Source organism: Convolutriloba macropyga, chromosome 14, assembly GCF_964194025.1.
Source record: "Convolutriloba macropyga chromosome 14, txConMacr16.3, whole genome shotgun sequence".
In the NCBI taxonomy this organism is placed as follows: domain Eukaryota; kingdom Metazoa; phylum Xenacoelomorpha; order Acoela; family Convolutidae; genus Convolutriloba; species Convolutriloba macropyga.
The window spans coordinates 36,586,046-36,608,922 of record NC_134481.1 but is presented as its reverse complement, the minus strand read 5'-3'; the positions used below and the strand labels follow the sequence as shown (position 1 = coordinate 36,608,922).

Genomic DNA, 22,877 nt, shown 5'->3' with positions numbered 1-22,877 from the left:
GAATCAATCTTCATAACACTTAATCTAAACTTGTTTTCTTCTCACTGTCCATCCATGTCATCGCAAAATAGCTATGAGGAAGCATTCCTCGTTACATAAACAGATTTCTGTTAACAAAACTGCGTGCAATACGGGAGCGAAGACCAACTTGATGTCGTCTTGACAAACAACCCTGAAATCATCACCTACTCACGTCTCAAAAATGCATCCAGCGAATCTTTCTCAATAGATGGCAGAAAGTGCTCCGACACTTCTCGCAAATTTTTGCTAAACTACAGCTACAGCTAACCGACTACTAGGATAACAGACATAAAGTTTGCCTACAAAAAAGCTGACCCTAATTTTGTCCTGAAAAAATGGTACAAATGGCTTCGTGAACGACTGGAGACGAATTGCTTCGTTTCACCAATCACCGCTCAAGCCTACAACCCTGGATATTCAGTGGCACCTTTCACCTTATCAAGCGAATCGGGAGTTTGAAGAGGACACGAGGTCAGTCCAGTGACATTAAACGAAAAGGAGATCCAAATAGCCGCAGAGCGTGATCTCCAAATTTATGAAGACGAATTGTTCAAGACCAGCAGTTTTAGCAAAATCCACAAGTAGATCGCTAGCTTTTGAAAACAGCTTTTGTTTTGTTCTACAACTACGAAAGGGCTCAAAGCGATTAAGAGCATTATAACTTCCGTAACGATTACTTTGAGAGTGTTTATGACAAACCTTGGTAATAACCCGATTGAAAGTAAGGACCTCGTTAAAGATGTTGGTCTGATTGTAAATCGGCATCTAAACTGGGGAGACCATGCTAAACACCGAGTCGGCAAAGCAGTGAAGTCACTGTTCCTTCTGCGACGAAACACTTCTATGGCTTTACCACAGGAATCAAAAGTACACTTGTATAGAGCCATTCTTTCACCAATCCTGCTCTTCTCATCGGAATGCTGGGAACTTAGAAAATCTGAATACCAGATCATGGAATCCTTCCACAAGAAAGCATTGAGATGGATCTGCGGGAGTATTGACTACAAGGACGCTATTTTAAAATCGAATCTACTACCACCACTTTATTTTAAAGTATTGAAAGATCTGTTGATGTTTTAGTAGCCTTCTGAGCGGCAAGTATGATGTGGAATTCTCAGAAATCCGAGTTGTTGGAGAGGACAGAAGGAAAAGAGTGGCACTCCCAGAGGCCAAATATGAGGTTCAGAGATTGAACTTCTGGTACAGAACGGGGTTCCGAATGAACGTCATCCAGAAAGTGATGGACTTCTTCTGTGAGCAGCAACTGAAGAGGAAACTCATTGAATACATGTGGAGCTATTTGGAAAGGAACTGGAATGAGCAGAATCCTTGCACATGGACATTCATTTGTATCTGTGAAAACTGTCGTGCACATCCTAGAACCTAACAGCGGGAATAACATCCCAGTGGCATATCCACGAAGTCATAATAATAATAATAATAATAATAATAATAATAATAATAATAATAATAATAATAATAATAATAATAATAATAATAATAATAATAATAATAAACCCGAGACTCAATCTGAACAATCAAGCTTGCTAATAGAGAAACCTTGAATAGCGTCGCCGTCAAAAAATAAGACCTGTTGAATATTCTAGAGAAATTGAAAGCAAACATGGCCTGTGGGCCTGATGGAGTGAGCAATGTCTTTTTAGGAAATGCTGCCCCCGCTCTTGTCGCTTCCTTCTCGACAGTTCTGAACATTATCAACAAATCAATCTTCCCCGACAGGTGGAAAATCTCAAATTTATCCTCTCTACAAAGATGGGAACAAAGCAGACGTGTCCTTTTAACGCCTCATCAACTTACACTGCTGTCCCTCCAAAGTCCTGGAAAAATTGATCTTCGAGCAATTGTATGAACATGTAAAAGTGAAATTTCATCAAAACCAGTTTGTTTTTCGAATGAGAGATCCTCTGTACTGCAGCTACTCCTATTTCCTGACGAAATTTACCAAACATAAGACATCATGCAGAAACATTGTTCTACTAACTACACGGACGTCCCTAAGGCGTTCGACGTAATCTTCTACATCAGAAATTGAGAGACATGTCTATAGGCGACTGTTTCGTGAATTCTTTGACAGGAAACAGTTTGTGAAGATAAACGACAAAGTGTAACGATTACGGACGGTGACTGGTGGTGTCACGTAAGGTTCATTTTTTGGAACACTGCTCTACTACTACTACTACTACGACTACTACTACTACATGACTTTAACGTTGTTGTTGAAAGTCAACGCAAGCAGCTGAACTCCTGCACCAGAGTCCTCGAAAACTGGTGCGAATTAAACAACATGAAACAAAATGTAAAAAAAAGTGTGCTTCTCTGAATGACAAAGGAAACCTTGAAGGCTCAATCACAAAGGAAATACTGCCAACAGTTGAGTCGCAAAGAGATCTGGGTGTTCAAGTAGACAGAAACCTCTCATGGGCCGAAAAGATTATGGCCGAGTCAGATCCACCAAGGCTCTTGGTGCACTCTTCCGTTAAAAGAAATTTGTCAACGAACAGCAGCATCACAGATTAACTAAAGGCATACGCTGGCTGCGTGGATCCAATTCTAGCATACTGATCGCAGGCTACTCTCCCAGAAGGAAAAGGTCTGAAGCCGCTTAAATGACTGCAGAAAATTGCGACTCATCCAAGAACTACAAAGCCAGACTCATTTACCTAAAAATTCTGCCCTTCTCACTGTTTAAAGAATTGCACCTTGTATTTATGCTATTAGATCTGGAACATTCCAAGTATGAGGTATCAATTGATGGGAGAATCCAAATCAAAGCGGGAAGCTGCACTCGTCAATCAGGCCTCAATCAGATCAATATTCCTAAAACACGTCTCAGAAAACCAATGAATATTTTATTCTACCGAAGTGCGTACATCCTAAACATCATCACCAAAAAGACAGCTCAGCTAAAATGTGAAATAAACAAGAAATCTATTTCAGGAATGTACTGGGAGTTCTTCGGGAACAGCTTTGACGATTCAAACCTGTGCACCTGAACGATCTTCTGCTTGTGTGGCTACTGCAACCCTCACCAGAAGCTCAGCAAATGAAAGAAGGGTGAAAACCAAGTGGGATCCCCCACAAAAACTACTACTGCTACTACTACTTTTTTATTGCTCTATGTGCAGAAATATGTTGGCAATATTTTAATACTATTGACCGGGAATTTAAATCTCTCTGCAGCAGATGCTGCGAATTCTTAACAACAATACAAATGTTTTATATTAACTGTTTTTGCTTTTTTAGCACGTCTTTTTTTGCTTTTTGTAAACATGCATTGCCTTAGTTTTTACAATTTTTGCTCTTCACTAAACAGGAATTGAGTCTTTTTGCTACTCCCACTAAATGTTAAAACTTGGCCCTTGGCAGCTTTTGCAAGCCGACAAGAGCCATCTTTAAGTTGACTTTTTCAGTAGCAATGTCACCAAGCTGGAAATCTGCGAACAATTAGTCTGGAATTAGTCTTTTTTGTTTGATGTTCTTCAGGTTACTGATATGCCGTAAAATAGTCCGCGATGGACTCTGGAAATGAAAAGGTAAGTTAATTTATTTCTAACTTATATGTATTATATTTCAAAACTCCAGAAGTCATTACTCAAAGTGACTGAAACATTAAATGCTAATTTGGTGGATACCCAACAACAAATTGGATAGCTGTCAATAACAGATTCCATGACGCAATATTGTTCGTTACACTCGATTTTATCCGATTAATCTATCGTTTACTCAAAGTTTGATGTTAAAAACTGCCAGTCTACAAAAAACTCATTTCCGGTTTAATCACTTGTATTTGCAATTTGGAAATGAAATTTCTTAGGGTCCCGATTCTACAAAATTGAGCATTGCTGACCGTCTTAAGCAGCTGACGCAGTCTCGACAATCCTGGCAAGAGCGTGTTTCAAAAGATGACCAAATTGAAGCAAAAAATCTGAGCATTGAGGGTAGAACTGGTCGATTGAATAACCGGTAAGCGTCTAGCGCGACTATTTTCCGGCAATCTGCCGGCTATGTTAAATTGATTCTTCTCGACTCACACAATGAGAGGGAAGCTGAACAAATTGCTTCAGTTTACGGAAATTAAGAAGCAATTGATTAAATTAGCGAACAGGAAGGGGACGCCAGACTCAATTAGTGGTCTGTTGATTTAAATTAGAACCATGTCAGCATTGAACCTAGTAATGTATTTAGTATTTTATTCCCTCTCGATCTCACTATGGACATGCAGCCCATACTTCTAGCAGCGTACCTTGAAAAAATGATGACGCACAGTGTTTGGATGCTGGTGAAACATCTGGAAAGTTGATTTATTTTTATGACGGGTCTAGCTTAGAGAAAGACTTGAATACTATGCAAAGTTTTCCACAATTAATTTGAAATATGGACCCTAGTTGTCAACCTGGATAATTCTAATTAGTGTATTCAAAGTGTTCCAGTGAAAGGTTTCCAGAAAACCGGTACATGTGTTTCTATCTTTCGAACAAAATTGCCTTCGTTACAGATGCTGGTAAGTATAAGATGAGTGGACTCGCTTATTGTTGTAATTGTGTACGTCGCATTAAAATAAATTCTAATGTGCCGTTTGCAAACAATCCGCTTTTTTGTGGTTTTGTAGCTTGAACTTAATGCTTCTTGTACCAGATCTAATGCCATAACAACAGGTGACACGGACTCATCAGTGACAGGAAAATTAAATGCTTTTACTCAACAAAATGATTGCAAGCCTCTATGCGAATTAAATATTCACGGTTATTTGATTGTAAAAAATCACTCAAAGGCACTCAAAATCAAGAGGAAAAAATTTTGCTGTTACTTCTAGGCCAGTTCTTGCTTTGGTTGTAAGTTTGTTTGGCAGCGTCAGCATTACTTTTCCATTTATCAGCTCTTTTATATCGAAATTTTTTAATGAGGAGAAAACCGGGCATTTTGCTATCGCTGTTGGGTGATAGTCGTATTTAAGAGACCGAAGAAGGGGGATGAAAATTTTTGGGTACGGTCTGCAAAGTTCTACAAAATCGAGTTAAGATAAAGATGCTGACAGATCTGTGTTACAATTCTTTCATAAAGAACTTTAACGAACTCGACAACGTAAAAAAGCATAAAAAACATGCTATAAAAAGCGCTAATCTATCGGCATAGGATACTCTTATTAAATGCGCTAGCTATATGCAATCCTGGTTACTCTTGAATTGCGTTCAAAAGAAATTTATATTTTATTCCTGTTGGTCCTGCAGCGATTTTCCTGAGACGAAATTTCGCGTGACCGATTTTGTCTTATCCACAAATTTAGTGACTTTGTCTTGAGAAACAGGCAGTTACCCAGGGTTTTAAGTTGCCGAGTATTTATCTTAGAGCCTTGTTAGTCTCCAAGTAGGTGATTCCCCTAAACTTAAATTTTAACCAGCTGCTACTAAAGACAACCCGTCACCAGTCGTTTGAGAGCAATTCGGACGACGTCAGCCCGCTATGATAGCTTATTGTAAACTCAATATACGATAATTCGCCATCGATAGCCGCCGTCAGCCTCTCATTGGCTACTATTTAGGCGCTCTCCTTTTCTGTGATTCGAGGAGTATTGGTGGAGCATCTTCTTTTATCGGTAATTTTGTTGGAAGGTATTTAATACAGGACGAGAAATGCGTGAAAAAAGTGCTTAGGTCAAATTGCTGAATAGCAGATAGAAAAGAGAGTGGTTTTCTGTACACGTCGCATTTTGAGAAAGGTATGTGAGATAAAATTGTCAATATTTTGATTCTTTGGGGAATTTTTAAATCACTTTTTTAGTTAAACTCCTGTTTCTTCAGTCAAAGATGTTTGTCTCAGTTACGGAAACTAGTAACAGTGAGTTTGGAAGCCTTTTGACAATCAGAATCAAATAATGCATTTAGGTTCAGTTTTGAGGTTTTTCAACCACCTCATTTTGCTATTATTTTCTTACTTCAAACCTTAATAGTTGTATACAGTTATCTACCATCAGGTCATTTGAAGCCCCCCCCCTTTAGTCAATTTAATTGCCATCCAAAGCCCAACCCCAACTGAATTGGAATCTGCAATATTTAAGCGCTACCACTAGTCGTTCGAGAGCAATTCTTAGTATGTTAGTGAGTTTTGTCCGTTGTTTGCATACTATGCCATTAGTTTACGCGAACTACCATTGTTCTTGGTTCAGGCAAAGTGCAATCCTGATTGTCTCGTGCTGGCAAATCTAACTTGCAAAACCTTTAGATTTTTGAATTAATTTATAGGTTGATTTGAAATTTGTCAATTATCTAATTATTTGCTATCATAGTGTTTTGGAAGTGGCTGCTTTAAACGCTTAAGTTTTGTATAACCGGCAGCATTTTGCAAACATTTTTAGGAACCACGTCGTCTTAGCTGGCTATTATTTTGTTCCTTTTTTCAGTATAAAAATTTTGTGTTGGGCGTTATGTTTTAAGGCAAATTGAAGTAAAGTTTTTGGCCAGGCAAAAACAGGAAGTGGAATGAATAAAGAAGTTGTTTACCGCGTAATTTTTTGGCAGTCAAATAGAGTGAGAAAAAAGGGCGTTTGAGTAAGAATTCGCTTGTTCGATAGTGTTTTTTGTTTAAATTCGGTTATTTTACGGTTGGGGTTGGGCTTACGGTACTGAGCTCGTTTTTCTAAATGTTTTTCCAAATGTATTCTTAGGTCAATAATTCACGGCTTGTCCTTGTTTTTTTATTTTGTCAGAAATAATTTGTTTTACCTCATTTTTCCTTTTTCAACATGTGAAATTTTGTTTGTTCTTAAGCAAGGTTTATAGTGATTTAGTCATGTCAAGTTTTTCTTGGGTCAATTTTCTTAGAACCGTTTTTTCTTGTTTTTTTGTCTTATCAAATTTAATGAATTTCTACCTGAATCAACAGGATTAACCGATAAAGCTAGAGGGCATTAGGTTCTCAAATTCTTGCCTTAACGAGACTGTAAGTATTTGGTTCACCAAAATTTCTGGACGACATTTTTGAGCCTCTTCCGATTTTGACCCCGCTGAGTCTATGTTTCGCCCCCATCAATCCACTTATTACTTCACTCAGCCAGTAAACGCGAGGTCCTTGTCGTTGAGAGCAATAAGTTACCAAATTCTTGCCTTAACGAGACTGTAACTATCCGATTCACCATAACTTCTGGATGACTTTGAGTCCGTTCCCCATTTTGACCCCGAGGAATCTATTTTTGCCCCCATCAGTCCACTTATTAACTCGCTCAGCCAGTAAACGCGAGTTCCTTGTTGAGAGCAATACGTTTGAGACAATTTTAGTTATGTCTGAATTCTTAAGGCTGTTTTCATTCTTGGCGGATTCTGCTTAAAGTTCTGTAACACAGTAGCTACTCGCCAAAGCAAACTACATTGAACGGAGCTAATGTAGAAAAACAAAATCAATTATAGAAGCATAATATAATGTAATTGCACGTTACTTTTTCTGAGTTTTAGTTTTTTTGATAAACTAGAATTAAGGCTTATTAATATTGATACTGCTGTTTTTTGTTAAGAATACGAATTATTATCAAATTCAATCAAAACTATACGCACTTCTAATGTTTTGTTTTAAGAAAACCATAATTTTTCAATGCCTTTTTGTTCCAATCCCAATTGGGCTTATAGGAACTGATTGCAGCTATTTCTGGCAATCTTCTGGGCATGTCCTTTTCTTCCAGACAATTTTATGAGAATCCTGTATGAGTTCGGGTATCTTAAACAGGTCGCAATTTTTTTCCCACTTCGATTGTTGCTTTGTTCAGTTTCTAGAGGCGAAACTGTGTAACGGACAAGTACCAAAAGTCAAAATTTCTTTTTTTGGTACCCAACAGAAAGCTTTAATTTCCAGCAAGACTGTGAAGCTAATTTAAGCCTATAATGCTATATGAAGCCTGTAATGCTATATTTTGTTTTTGATATTTTTATACTGCGCTTTTTTGCACGCATATGATTTAGAGGTCTGGAAATTGGGCTTAACGTTAACATTGACAACTACTAGATGCGTTAGTTAACCTCTGATCCTTCCTGTTAATCGGAGATGTTGTAAACGATATATGTATTACCGGCTCCAGTTTTTGCATTGTAGAAAACGTAATTATTGACCCATAACTGATAATACTTGTCTTCAAAATTTTATCATATCAATTAGATAGAAGAAAGCTTCTGTCATGTTATTTAATTTTCGTCAGCTTGCGTGAATTTAATTCTCTAGTAACTCTTAGATCATTATAATCTGTCCAATAATCGTTATTGCCAAACGCTCACTTAAATAATAAAGCTATTTGAAGCATCGGAGACGAGAAACCATATGAAGCTTGTTTTCTTTTATCGTAAGAAGAGCAACGAAACTTCTTTCATGCCGAAGTATCAATTGGAGTAAAAAATGTGACTTAAGTTAAAGAGTTCCAATTGGCGAATACTGTTTTCTGTAAATTGCCAACTCCAGTCGCGTCTTTGTTATAGCATTGCAAAAGCTTCAAAAGAAAACGAGGAATAAACAAATGAACACTTTACAATATGCTACTTTCTTGTCAACTCAGCTACGTGACTGTTAGACACTCATTTTCTCGGGTATGCAATTATTAAAGTTTTCAAAACGGGCACAGACTCAGGGTGAGGACTTTGGTGCTAGGACAATAGATCGAAAGCAAAAATTGGGACAATAGATAGAAAATTAAATAAATCAAGTTGCGTATTGGCCAATCAGATTTAAGCGCTCATTTATTAACTGCATATAACATGTTCTATTGTGATATTTTGTTCGGTTGTGATAGATTTATATCAAGTCCCACGGGCCGCTAAGGCATGGCCATGGCTCGCGAGGCATGGCCATACAGTGGTAATTATTTTGCAGCTCGCAAATAATGCTTAATTTCAGCCAATAAGAATAGAGGATGATTTTCGATCTATTGTCCCAATTTTTCTGTTTTCGATCTGTTGTCCTTTCGATCTATTGTCCGGTCACCGAGGACTTTAAAGGAATAGCGAAAAAAGCAGTACTTTAAAGGAATAGCGAAAAAAGCAGTATGAAATGCATATGCATAAATTCATGCCTTACGTTATTAAGAAACAGTATAAACTCGTTAATGCCGAAGGCATAGTCACAGCAATGCTCTTAGAACCGAAATATTCTCTAAGTATGCGATTCGCTGGAACTGTTCAGGGAACATCAATTTATAGTATGAAGGCCAGCTCACCAAGCAATCCATCCACGTGTTGGTGTAAACTCACGTTGTAAGGGGATTTTATAGGTGGTTTGGATATCTTCTCCCCCTTTTTGCCCCCACCCCCACACGTCACCAGTGAAAAGCTATCAATATCCAAATCTAAACCTTTGCCAGTCATTTGAGTGCAATAAGTTCGACGTTAGTCGGTTAATTTTTCGTGAATTTTTTTATGAACTAAAACTTAATGCTGTAATAATAGATGTAACAATCGCGTGCGTCTCCATTGTATTGATCGCTGTCGAAAATTTTTTGGAGCACTTTTCTAATCGCCTGTTTTTGTAGAAATTATCGATTTATCATTTTTAACTGTGACGATTTTTGCGTAATATAATCGCTTTCATTCAAAATTTTACGAAATGGAATCAATTGGTGGCAGTTGACTACTTAAGTCAACAACAGTAGGCCAAATATTCACTTCAAACAAGGTCTATAAAAGCTCTAGTTAAATTTGAAGCCCAGCTGAGTTGAACCAGACTACAATAAATTTGGGCACTATTCAGTCGTTCGAGAGCGATTCAGACATTAGTGCTAGGGAAGTTTCTGTGTAAATTTAGAAATGAGTGAGGTCAAATTGAATCAAATGTCTGCACTAGGCAGCCAAAATGTTTAAAAAATTGAGATCCCGAGACGTATCGGCACACAGTAGATTTGGTTTTCATAACATAACTGCATTCCTGTGGATCATGCAATTTTAGTGTTGTCGAAGTTATTGAAATGACATTATTTTATTTTTTTATTGTGTGTAGCGTAATATATCTACTGGTCTCTTAGTTTCTGGACACTACAAAGATTTCGAATTTTTTGAACTTCGTTTTTTCCATAGTTCTGCTGAGGTCTGCGAGAGAAATGAAATCAAGGTAAAATCGATAATTCGATGGAGAAAACGCCAGAATTTTTTCAAATCTTCTGTTGAAAAATTAGCTTTAATAAAACAATTTTAAGCCCGTTAGCCCCTCCCCTTCCACTCGATTTCCGATTGATACCGTGCCGCTGGTCGTCCGGGTTACTCGTCCGTTTTTGTTTGTTACGTCTAGTTTTTGGTGATTGAATAATTGATTCTCTAAAAAAAACTGAGTTCTACATTCTCCGTTTTTTTTTTTACATATATGCATACGAAATCGCATAGATTGCGATTATTCTAGAGCACTGTTTTGCTAGGGCTCTGCTTCTTTAGAAACTACAACAAACGTTTCATCACGGGCATAAAGATGTTGAAAAAGTCTACACTTTTGTTTTTGCTTGCTTTATTCATTTGTTATTTTAACAGGCTTTAACGTTTTTTTGGTTTGTACTTTTATTGAACATGCTTTTTCAGTTGATTAATAGCCGCACAGCGATAGCTGGGGCTATTATTGGCCTTCTCTTGGTTTTTTTTATGTCGTCGTCATGATTTTTGTTACGACCATATGACGTCACAGCCACTTTTTGTTCATTCGTTCATGCAATTTCAACTGAATTGCATGCGTGACGTCATTTTTCGCTCTTAGTGGAGCGAGTTTTTTTTTGTTCATTCGCGTGATTAAATTTTTGGTCACACTTGACTTACCTCACTCTCAAAAATGACTTCCTCACTTTGAAATTGACTTTTATTTACTTCAATTCAAAGAGATTGGGTCAAATGGGTGTGTGTCACTCTAAATGAAGGTTATTTGAGATCAGCTAATAGAGGCAGCAATAACTTATAAATATTTTTAAATCAAAATATAACAGATCAGCCTTCAATGAAAAGATGAATTTTTTGGTATTTATGCTAATTAAATTTCATTTAAAAACTTACACAAAATTTGGAATAACATTTGAGTGCGTTGCAATATTAAGTTCAATGATGCATTTGTCAAAAACTGATTATTTGCATGCGATCCTGAACTAATTTAAAATTCTTCCCAAAAACAAAGAAAGGATGCGCAATGCAAAGGCAGAAATATTGAGCAAATGCTTTTTCAGTTGATTATTTTTCTGATAGTCTGGGCCCGTGGTCTTTCTGGCTGGTTTGAGAGTGCGAAGTTTTTGTTTTGGTAAAGAATGTACCAAGATTATTTAGATCTAAAGGCTTTGAAAGATTTACTTTTTTCTCTGGCCTTTTGCGAGACATTTTTGTTGTAATTGATTTTTTTTATTAATGGAGTATTCGTTATTATTTTTTCGCATCTGACCTGCCTTCGAATCATTTGACTTCGCCCCTCAAGCGTTGCTTAAAACATAAATTTAGTTTCAACTTTCTACGATATTGCGACGCTTTTATAAGTTATGTCGTTTTTATTCATTAATAGCCGCCGTCAGCCTCTCAAACGGCTATTATTTAGGCGCTCCCTTTTTTTCGCTTTACCTTTTGATCCCGTTTTTCGTTTTACATAAGTCACGACTTTCACGTTTGAATTACCTCACTCGCTGTTTCAATTGAATGATTTTTAAATCCATTCACTCAATGAAGTACGCAAGATAGTGAATACAGTCAAGGTCAAAAGAGCAAAATCAAAAGAGACGGGATAAACCGATAAAGCCCGGTCATTAAGTATATGTTAGAGTTTAGTTCTTGGAAGCCTAAGGCAATTAGAGCTCAAAGCCAAGGGCGCTTGCGCCCGAGGCTGAGCTCAATTTGCCGAAGGCTTCCCAGAACTATACTCTAACTTATTTAGACCTCAATTTCGCTGTTCGAAACTCAAAGAGAGAATTCAATTAAAATTTATATTAACATTGCAATTCTCGTGCAGCGAATCAATCCAACAATTAAATAATCGTTCAACCCAAATAATTTTTTTTCTGAATTCCTTGATATTTTTGTAGCAGCGAATGGTTCGTAGAGGAGATCGTCAGCCAGCTCTGTTGTGCCATTCTCATTCTCACTCATTAGGGTTTTCAGAAAAATGAGTAATTTATAAAATTATTTCTTTATATTGACTCAATTATAGACTTAAAATAGTCCTCTTTGCCGAAGTTGTTATATTTTGTGACTTTTTCCTGTTTTTAATTATCCCCTTCAATTATCTTCAAAAAGTGTATGTTTTGTCTCATGAAGAAAAATTGGGCTTCCAATAAAATTTTCCAGGAAACATGCCTTAAGGCTTCCAAGAATTTTTTCTCAGAAGTTTTCTCAGCTGATTGCTCATTTTATAACATTTTGAAAGGCTGATCTCTTCGAGACAAGTGTGAAAAGCGAGCGAAAAACTGATTAAGTTGAAAGTCTAGTGTGATATGAAACGTGAAATCTTGAAAAATAGTGGGACGCTTGAAAAAGTATGAAATAATGACTTCTTGCTTGATCAACTTTCAAAATTAGTGATCGAGCCTAACTTTATTGTTGATTTTCCTTAACAGCGATATTGAGGTCTAAGTCCTTGAGAATTACGTTATCAAAGTTCATTCGAGTGTCGCTAGCTGACATAGGTATTAAGCTTATTAGCTATTAGTTTAGAAGCTGAATTAAGTATAGTTTTAGAATCCAACCGAAACTGCACGCCGAATTAACATTTTTTGAGACTGAAAAAAAATTTGTCAATTTATCTCTTCTTTTTTCTATTTCAATCCCGATGTGCATCAAGCGCGTCAACGGCGGCTATTTTACGGCAATCTGCCGCCTATGTTCTTAAGTTGTGATTTTTATTTGTTCGCGACATAAAGGTGATGTGATGTTAGTTGAAAGATATATTTTTCGAGAGATAAATTTCAGCAAAAAAGTTTATGCCAACAGAGTTAGAGGTGATTTGTAGAAAAAATTGGCTATGTACTCGCTGCATTGGTAGGGTGAGAAGTCTTTTCCAAACGTTACATTTAACTAGCAATACTTTGCTATAAACTGCTACAACATATAACAGTGCTCAAACGTTATCTCAAGATATCAAATTCAAACATTTCCGCTTCAAACGCCACTTGTATCTAGTTTTCTTTGGTAGAGATTGTGGTGTATCTAAATCGAGTGAGTGGTCAAGCATTTGGTTTTGTATGTTGTAACCGAGATTTGACCAACAAATGTTTAAAATCACTTACGCTAAATTGTAGTACTAACTTATTCCTATCAAATGGCACAGCAACCAAATATCAGCATTGTTATCTCTAGTGCCCAGAGTGTGCTGCTGGAGAGGGAGGTCAGCGGGAGAGATGCACGTGAAGGTTATGAATCCAGGACTGGTAGACGCACCGGAAAACTGGTCAGAAGGGGCTCGTCATACTCGAAAAAGGAGCGAGAGACCAAATGTGAGTCGGAACCTCTAGCATTTGTAGAAAATTAGAGGTATCTTGGAACTAAATAGAGGTATTTTTGTTGGTTAGCTAAGCAAGTTGATGTCAAAACTTTTAAACACTTCCGCGTGATTCCCATCAGTTTCAACTATAATTAGCTCACTAAACCAAGATGAATACGTAATATATATATTCATTCTCGTTGCTAATCTTAGTCGTGGCTGATTGTAAATGGTGATTTTTGCTTCTGCTTTAACCGATCTATTTATTTCTGTTATTCTATGTGTCTGTATTCTATTACTGCTATCAATAAATAATGCTTTGTTGGTTTCCTAGATCGAGCTCAATTGTCATCGGCACCCATAAAACTTGAGAACAGGAACAGTATACGACTTCCTGAAGTGCCATGGGAAAAAGGGCACGGATCCGAAACTGGCGCAAGTGTGAAGAAAATTATGGATGACTCAATCCGGGAAGCCCAGCAAGGAGCGAAAGCTGAAATGGAAATTTTTGACCCAAGCTCATCCGATGGTTTGAATTCGTTCTATCAATCAGTATCTCTGTCTAATCCAAAAGGAGACGATCGTATGCAGTCTGACAATGATAATGCAAGTGGTGCTAAATCTAGATTGACCGTAAATTTGAGTGACTTGCCAGAAGCTACAGAAGCAGAATTGGAGTGAGTATTGATGTTATTATGAGAAAACAACTGAAAAGTTGGATAAATTACTTTGTAAAGCTGCAAGGACAAGATTTGATAATTTCTGAAGTATTCATTATGCCGTCTCCGAGTTTAATTAGGCCAGAATTGAAGTTGAGAAAGTTAACGAACTGTTCAGAACTCGTTTAGAACTTTGTTCCTAAAATTTAACGCAATTTTGAGGCCCTTAAGCTTGTTATGAGTCATACCCACAAATTATAACCCCTCCCTAGGATATAACCCCCAGATAAATCCCCCACTAACGGTAAAAATTATGCCACCCAATAATGGTTAAAATACCATAGTGGGGGATAAATTCTCGTGGGGCGGGGGACTCGAGAGCTCTTTTACATACATATTCTAGAAAGCTCGTACATTTTAGAAAGCTTCCTCAAAAAGGAACTACGAGAGTTTCGAGACCGTCTCGCCCTAAACAGAGACCGCCAAGTATGGCTACTGTTGCCAAATCCACAACCTCATCCGGTACCTCGGCTGCCAAACCAAAACTCTTAAGTGCCATTCAAGTTGAGGGTCTTAACCCTACGCAACGACATAGTATGATGGAACAAGAAGCTTTGCGAGGATTAGCGGCTAAGGAAAATTTCAGTGCTATAAAGTTGGGAAAAATGGAAGCGAAAAAGAAGGAGCACGAGCACAGTCATCTGAACCCTTTCAATAATACCCCGATGTTGATCATGGTCAAAGGACGCTATCATGTCCAAGTACGACTAGTTGCTCCAAGTGTGAGATCAATGAATGATTCCGACTGCTTTGTGCTGGTCACGAAGTATGATCTGATGGTTTGGAAAGGCTCTCTTAGTAATATAGTTGAGCAGAATAAGGCGATGGAGTTAGGGAAGTTGATTCACGATCGAAAGGATTTGGGATGTGTTGCGGAGTCGTTTGACGTTGTAGATGTGGGCAAGGGTGCTCCTGATGAGGCAATTCTGAAAAGGAAGTTTCTGAAAATCCTTGCTACTGCGAATGACAATCACTTGTAAGTTTTTCATTTTAATCTTGAAGTGAAAGTTTATGTATAGGCTACGGGACTGAAGAAGTCACAGAGAAAATCTGGCATTAATCGAGAAAAGCGTAGGAGTTCGAGATGCAAGCCAGAATTTTGAAGTGACTTTAAGAGCGCGAACTTCGAGAGTTTTTAAAATCTGGCTCTATATATAGGAAAATCTGATAATCTAGGACTGGCACTGCAGAGATCTGGTTTTTGAAACTTGCAAGTTCCACTGTTTATTTGCCATGCAAAATAACTGGTTCGATATGATAACTTGTTCGATTAAAGATTGTTTGCTGTAAGAAACGTATATACGTTATTAATCGCTCTTGAACGAAGTTCATAGCAATTATTGTAAACGTGTCTTTTTTATGCAAAATTTTTGCTTGACAATTTTGACTTTTCGAGCGACTTTTACGCCCTTGACTTTTTGCGTTTCGCGTGATCTAAAATTGTCTCTCAATCACAATTTCAAGCAGCTGAATTCAATTGGCGGCAATTTAATATTGAAAGTCAAATAAAAAGTGCGCCGAAACTGGTGCCATTTTTTTACTTTAAATCTTAATAGTGGTATATGTTTACCTCTGTGGTTATTGGAAGCCCATTATTGAACTTCTTAGTCCCATTGAGGCTCCTTCCCCCCCCCCGGACTGAAGCATGCTCCAATTGATTAGAGCTCCTAGTCGTTCGAGAGCAATTCCGACGTTTAGTCAGTTATGTTCATTTCTCTCACTTATGCATTCGAGGTCTTAGCTGGTAGCAAAAACGTTATGGAGAACTCCTAAAGAACATTAATGATTTTATTTTAATGTCATGCTTTAATTTGACAGAGTTAACTTCTGAAAAAGTGCTTAAATCATAATCATCATCTGCTATACTGAGTTTGAGGTTACAATAGATCGGTTCTGATGAGAGGGCAAAATAACAAATGAGCCAAAGTGCCCCGCGCGTTATTATTCACAACCGTTCAAATTATCAGAAAAGCAATTTCGCAAGATTGTGCTGTCATAGGTCATGTCTCAGCGGAGCATTGGACTTAATGCAATACTATCACAAACTAATATCAGCTCAAATTAACAGGATTAAGTAGTCGAGTATGATAAAACATGGTTTGTAATTTCAACTGCTATTCGATAGTCTGACTTTTGAACTTGAGGTCAAAAGGATCCAGTTTGCCCTTGATTGCGTATTGTGACTTTGGGTATTTTAGCACATCGGGTTTTTTGCATTGGGTAAAATATTATGCAACTGTAAGTTGTAGTCCTAAGTAAACTTGAATTTTTAGCGAAGACGAGGATTACATGGCACCTGTGAGCGAGTACATAGAAGATGAAGATGTCTGGTTTGAAGACAGCATCACAGCAACTAACAAAGTGTACGAAGTTGACACTACTAATAACAACGCTGATCTTATTCCTCTCTTAGACAAGAGCTGCTGTCTATTGCAACACAGTCTCTTACAGTCGGATAGGAGTCTCCTGTTTGACTTCGGAAGTGAAGTTTACGTGTGGTTTGGAAAGAATGCGACATCTAGAGATAGAGCTGTAGCTCCCCTTTTAATGGACCAGTTGGTGGAGACTGGCTATGATTACAGGTAACTTTTTTTATAGCTGTAAGCTGAGCGAAGCTATATTGCGGTGCTCTTGGTTTTTTACAATTCAAAGAATTTGAATTGTATTGGGGCGCTGTCTTTTTACGACTCGAATCAATTTTATTGGAGTGATTTTTGAAGCCGGAAATGAAACGCGCGAAAAAATTTGGAGTGATTTTGGCGCTGAACAAAAGTGAAGAGCGGAGCGAAAAGAGAGTGGTTTTTGTTCATACCGCTGTTTTTGAGAGAGCGAGAAATTGATGTGTGAAAAAATTTTCTCCAAGCCAGCGAATTTTTTTTGTTCACGCGCGGCTTTTAAAAGCAGTTTTTTTGCAACTTTTGATGGTTATGAGGTTTGATTATGATATTGTATTAGTTTTAGGCTTGTTTTGATAGGAATTGAAGGTTTCAAGTTGTTAGTTCTGAGTTTAATGCTAATTTGGAGGTATTTGATCAGTTTTGCTGATTTTTAGACAAAATTTAAAGATTTTTTGCCTGTTTTTTGTTTTACTGCTTTAAGTGGGATTTGAATAGAAACTTATTACTTAGGGATATTTCAGATACCAATTGATTAAAGTTTTGGAGGTATAAAACTTTTTTTTCACCGGAAAAATGAGAGAAAAATTGAGAAATTTTAAACCATTTTTCTTATTTTTTTTGCAGTTTTTCTTTTTTCTTAATTTTAGACAAGTTTCTTAGCCTATTATGACTTGCCCATTGTTTTGCGCGCTTTCCATTGCCCTAATTGGAAAGGAATTTTACTAGGCTTTATGTTTCCTTGTACTATTAAAAAAACTCAAGTTAAAAAAAAACTTAAGTTTCTGTACAAGTCACACACTTTCTTAAAAGTCTGAATTGAACTTTTTAATGAGGTATGAATTGGGTTATGATAGCGGCCATTAGTCGACCACTTCAAGAAAAATAACTCAAAATCAAGATATGCATAATGCGTGAAATTGCTCGAAAAATTTAAAATGAAAATAAATTGTTCAAATAAATTTTCCGAGCTGGCTTTTTTCTTAGCGTTAAGTTAGTTTTTCAAGAAATCATGAGGTCTTTTTGTCTTAGGATGAGTGTTTAAAGTTCGATCTATTTGCTTAGCTGAGTAGATAATTCCTGGAACACAAATTTCAAACCAGAGATGGAGTTATTGTGGTTAATGTATAATAGCTGGTGGATAATTGGCCGTTTTCTTTAATTAATAAGGGCAAAGTGAGGCTTCTTAACGACTTGTAGAGTAGTCATGGTGATCTATTTTTTAACAGGCCGTGTTCTAAAACAGGATGTAAAAGCCACATGTTAAAAGTCAATGCCCCAAGTTTGGTTTTCTTTTGTTGATGAACAAAGTTGAAGAGCAGAGAGAAGAGAGAGCGTTGGTGGGGGGTGGAATATTAGGCGAAAAGTGGATTAGGCGAACGGAATTCTCAATGCTATTAGGCAAATACCTGAAGTAAAGGTTTGAGTAAATTAGGCGAATGACAATTAAAACATCTAAAGGTGATACTTCATAATTCACTCTGCTATAAAGTTGTCGCTTCCCTAACAGTAGTCTTCACATGCAAAAGATTATCAAAAGTGCACGCAAAATGTATCATTTTTTCCATGAATCTTGCTACTGTGTCATCACGATTTCGATCACAATGATTTCGATGTTTAAAAAAGCAACAGGGAAAAGTGTGATTTTTTTAAATTACATTAAAATTATTAGTAGCTTCAATATTAATAATTAATAGCCGCCCTCATCTTCTCAGCCGGCTATTATTGCGCTCGTATTTTTTTTTCGTCAAACTTTTTTCGCTTTACCATTTTGCCGCTTTTTCGAGATTTTGCGTGAAATCTTTTTGACTTCTCTAGGCTAGTTTCGCTCTTCTCTCATTCTGCTAAAAGTGAATCTGAACATCAGTTGCTAAGCAAAGCAAGTCAAAATGAACAGAGTCGGTATAAAAAATTGAAGTCAGAAAAAGAAACGGGATAAACCCATAAAGCCCAATTTTAGATACCCGCTATTTGAACGTCGTTCCTATAAGTCTTAGTTACCACCTCTAATGCTTATTGGTGTTGATAGTAGCCTCTCTCTAAGAAACAGAAGTATGTTCAACTACGAAATGCCATCAAAATAAATCGGACTTAAAAAATATTTTTGTACAAAAATCTTTTTTTTTCAATATATTCTATTCGTTCAATCCCAATCATGCTTATTGGAATCAACGGCGGCTATTTTCCGGCAATCTGCCGGGTATGTTTTAGAACTATAACTATATCGTGAAATGCTCTTAATTCAAAAACTGGTCAATATTTGTTATTTTTTGGAGATTACTTGTCTCTGAAGACAATTTTAATAGTCACTCGAAAACGATATATTACCAAGCGGATATTGCAGTACCTTCTTTAAGTGTTTTAGTTGGTATTTGCCTATTCTACAAAACTTTACCTCAGCTTTTTTGCCTAGTGGGTACAAAATTCTTTTCGCCCAATCGAATTTTGCTTAATGTTGATTGTGTTTATAGTGAATTCCTATAGATAAGAGAGAAAATTAGATAAGTAAAAATTTTTGGTTAAAATCAAGTTAGAGTATTCAATGTAATCGAAAATTTTTTCGCTTTACGCAATCTTGTTGCTTTTTAATAGCCGCCCTCGTCTTCTCAGCCGGCTATTATAGCGCTCCTATTTTTTTTCGTCGCTTTACCTCATTTTGCCGCTTTTTCAACATTTTGCGTGATCTTTTTGACTTCTCTAGGCTAGTTTCTGTCTTCTCTCATTCTGCTAAAAGTGATTTTGAACATCAGTTGCTCAGCAAAGCAATTCAAAATAAACAGAGTTAGTACAAAAATGGATGTCAGAAATAGAAACGGGATAAACCCATAAAGCCCAATTTTAGATTCCCGCTATTTGAACGTCGTTCCTATAAGTCTTAGTTACCATCTCTAATGTTTATTGGTATTGATAGTAGCCCCTGTAGTCTCTCTCTAAGAAACAGAAGTACGTTATGTTCAACTACGAAATGCCATCAAAATAAATCGGACTTAAAAAAATGTTTTTGTACAAAAATCTTTTTTCAATATCTTCTATTCTTTCAATCCCAATCATGCTTATTGGAATCAACGGCGGCTATTTTCCGGCAATCTGCCGGGTATGTTTCGACATTTTGTGTGAAATCTTTTTGACTTTTCAAGGTAAGTTTAATTCTGCGCTCATTCTGCTCAGTGGTTTCAAATAGCGACTGCTCAGCAAAAATGAACAGTCAATATAGAAAAACTCAATCAAAAGTAGAAATGAGATAAAGCCTTAATGCCCAGTTTGAGTTTTGTTCTAATTAGTTTCAGTTACCATTTCTAATGCTTATTAATAGCCGCCCTCATCTTCTCAGCCGGCTATTATAGCGCTCCTATTACAATTCAAAGAATTTGAATTGTATTGGGGCGCTGTCTTTTTTTTAAGATCTGTTCTCACATTTTCATGATTTTTGAAGTCAAATTGGAGTAGTGATTTTGGTCACGCCGAAGCGGGAAATGGAGCGAAAAAGCGAGTGGTTTTGCGGTGTGAATTTTTTTCGCTCTAATTTTAAAGTAGAATGAGAAAACGGTGTTTGAACAAAAGTTCGGTTTCTCGGTGGTGGTTTTTTGTTCACATGCGGCATTTTCACTCTGATTTTTACTGTTTTTTCGATTTTTTGATCGGATAGTTTTCTGAATGGTTTTCCTAATCCATTCACAGCTCATTCTAGACCTAGTTTTTTGTTTGAATTAAGTTTTCATTTCTAGCTAGTGGTTTTTTGTTCACATGCGGCATTTTGATATTGATTTTCTTTTTTTTTCTTATTTTTTTGTTCTGATTTTTTTTATAAATGGTTTTCTCAATTCACTCATAGTCCATTCTAGGTCTAGTTTTTCTGTTTAGTCAATGAAAATTCTTTGAATTGTATGTCAGGACTTTTTTCGTCGAATAAAAAAATGTTTCGCTTTACCTCATTTTGCCGCTTTTTCAACATTTTGCGTGATATCTTTTTGACTTCTCTAGGCTAGTTTCTGTCTTCTCCCATTCTGCTAAAAGTGATTTTGAACATCAGTTGCTCAGCAAAGCAATTCAAAATAAACAGAGTTAGTACAAAAATGGATGTCAGAAATAGAAACGGGATAAACCCATAAAGCCCAATTTTAGATGCCCGCTATTTGAACGTCGTTCCTATAAGTCTTAGTTACCATCTCTAATGCTTATTGGTATTGATTGTAGCCCCTGTAGCCTCTCTCTAAGAAACAGAAGTATGTTATGTTCAACTACGAAATGCTATCAAAATAAATCGGACTTAAAAAAGTTTTTGTACAAAAATCTTTTTTTTTCAATTGCTTCTATTCTTTCAATCCCAATCATGCTTATTGGAATCAACGGCGGCTATTTTCCGGCAATCTGCCGGGTATGTTTGCAGTATTGCTAATGATAGTAGTCCTTGTATCCTCTCTTTGAGAAACAGATTCTGGCTAACTACCAAATCCAATTTTCTTCCTAACTTTTTCGATCCAAATAAGTGCAAAGGGGTCTTTTACAGCTGCTTATGGCAACCTGCTGGATGTTTTGCTGTAAAAGCGGATGATTTTCTATCGCTCGATCTTGATAACCCGCTTTTGCTATTTTTCCGATTTGATCTAATTGTTTTTTGTAGATCGGCTACGTATTTTGGCGCATTGGGTAAGATGTTATGTAACACTGTGTAAATTAGCTATCATCACAGTTAGCCTAATCTCAATGCAGTTACAGGGTTACCTACCTAACTTGCTTCGTAATCAACATCACAATAATTCCACCGTTATTACACCTTCTAACGAAATGATAGCTTTGATCTACCCCTTCTGCCTGTTGTTAGGTAATGCTTGTTTACGTCGTGATTGGATTCAACAACGAAATCTTAAGGCTTCTAAACATATATGAGAAATGTTTTTGAGGATTATTTATACCTGACAGAGAACCAACTTTTGCTGCTCGAAAATCATTAAATTAATTTTAATCTATCAATACAGTGATGGCTATTGAGTAGCAAAAAAAAAAACATTTCGAGTGAGAACTGACTCTATTTGAGTAGCTCAAATTAAATTAAATGTGTATCTGTTGCGCTGAGATTGTTTTCTTTAGCATTAACCGAAATCAAGTGAAGTTAAAAATTTTGTAAACATTTGTCTTGTGGTTGCGTCACAATTTGGTTCTAATGTACTTCTAATTTATCCCCAAAAACTATTATACTGTGTTAATAGCAATCGGGTGTCCTTTGTGGTAAACTGAGGGGGTACTGGAACAATACTCAGTCTTGGAGCTATAATCGCTGTTGAAGCGCTGACTTTTTGCAATTCGAGTGTTTATAATTCAATCCTGTTTTCTGTAAGATTTTCTGTTCACCCATTCTAACGATTTTTAGAAATTTTTAAGGGGGATTTGAACTAGTTTGGATTTGATTTATTTGACAATCTAACTAGTGAAGAGTTAATTTGAACTGAAAGCGTCATTCAAAAGCAAACATGGCAGTTTTTGATCCAAATATATTGTATTTTTTAAAAGATTTTCTCTTTATTTTTCTTAGGATGAAGGTGTGCGTCTTTTTAATGCTTGCAGAGTGTTTTTTTTAACTCGCTTGAAAAATTTTGGGACTCAAGTTTTGGAGCAATTTATGCAGGTTTGAAATCTTGTGTTCTTGCTCTTTTATTATAGGCTCTTTCATGATACTCTGTCATTATATTAAGCATGCGATCAAACGGCAGTTCATTAATACAAGTCATAAAAAGCGTCAAAATTTTTCATTCTTTAAATCCTAGTAGTGGTCTAAAATAGCTGCCTTTCAGTCCAGAGCAATTTGATGATAGTTGGTTTATGTGTTTTAGTTTTTGTTGCTGTCAAGAATGAAAAGAACTGTTTGTGTTCCTCTTTATTTTGCTTTCTCTTTTTGGTTAACTTTTGTTTAGCGTTAGAACTCTAGTCTAGTTCAGCTCTGGCCAGGTCTGAGTTTTTATTTCAACTTACCTTCTTTTGCTTTTGTTTTCGCTTGAACAAAATTTTTCGTGTTTTTGCTGTAACCAAGTTTTTGGAATTTGTGTTAAGGCAATGTAAAGGCAATCTAGTTAAGGATATGAGAAAACTCTGGCCTTTCTTACGTAGTGTA

General features: G+C 36.6%; 2 protein-coding genes across 2 annotated transcripts in view; both read left to right on the top strand.

Annotated features, from left to right (window-relative positions):
* Positions 1-22,877, top strand: part of LOC142353381 (supervillin-like) — a 73,088-nt gene that overhangs the window by 13 nt on the left and 50,198 nt on the right. Inside the window, exons 2-7 of the mRNA XM_075405612.1 lie at positions 3,524-3,575; positions 3,857-4,005; positions 13,314-13,450; positions 13,772-14,114; positions 14,518-15,132; positions 16,430-16,738. Coding sequence (XP_075261727.1) covers positions 3,555-3,575; positions 3,857-4,005; positions 13,314-13,450; positions 13,772-14,114; positions 14,518-15,132; positions 16,430-16,738 — 1,574 coding nt within the window. The 5' untranslated portion in view covers positions 3,524-3,554. The remainder of the gene's footprint in view (positions 1-3,523; positions 3,576-3,856; positions 4,006-13,313; positions 13,451-13,771; positions 14,115-14,517; positions 15,133-16,429; positions 16,739-22,877) is intronic.
* LOC142353382 (uncharacterized) lies at positions 9-3,511 on the top strand. The gene is made up of 2 exons (XM_075405613.1): positions 9-2,904; positions 2,980-3,511. The coding sequence occupies exons 1-2, from the start codon at positions 2,649-2,651 to the stop codon at positions 3,033-3,035; spliced, it is 312 nt and encodes a 103-aa protein (XP_075261728.1). The 5' UTR covers positions 9-2,648; the 3' UTR covers positions 3,036-3,511.

What these genes read in the sequence shown, in the direction of transcription:
- LOC142353382 (XM_075405613.1), top strand. Translation starts at nt 2,649, where the DNA reads ATGACTGCAGAAAATTGCGACTCATCCAAGAACTACAAAGCCAGACTC. An exon ending in GAATATTTTATTCTACCGAA is followed by an intron (nt 2,905 to 2,979) that starts GTGCGTACATCC and finishes AATCTATTTCAG; the next exon opens with GAATGTACTGGGAGTTCTTC.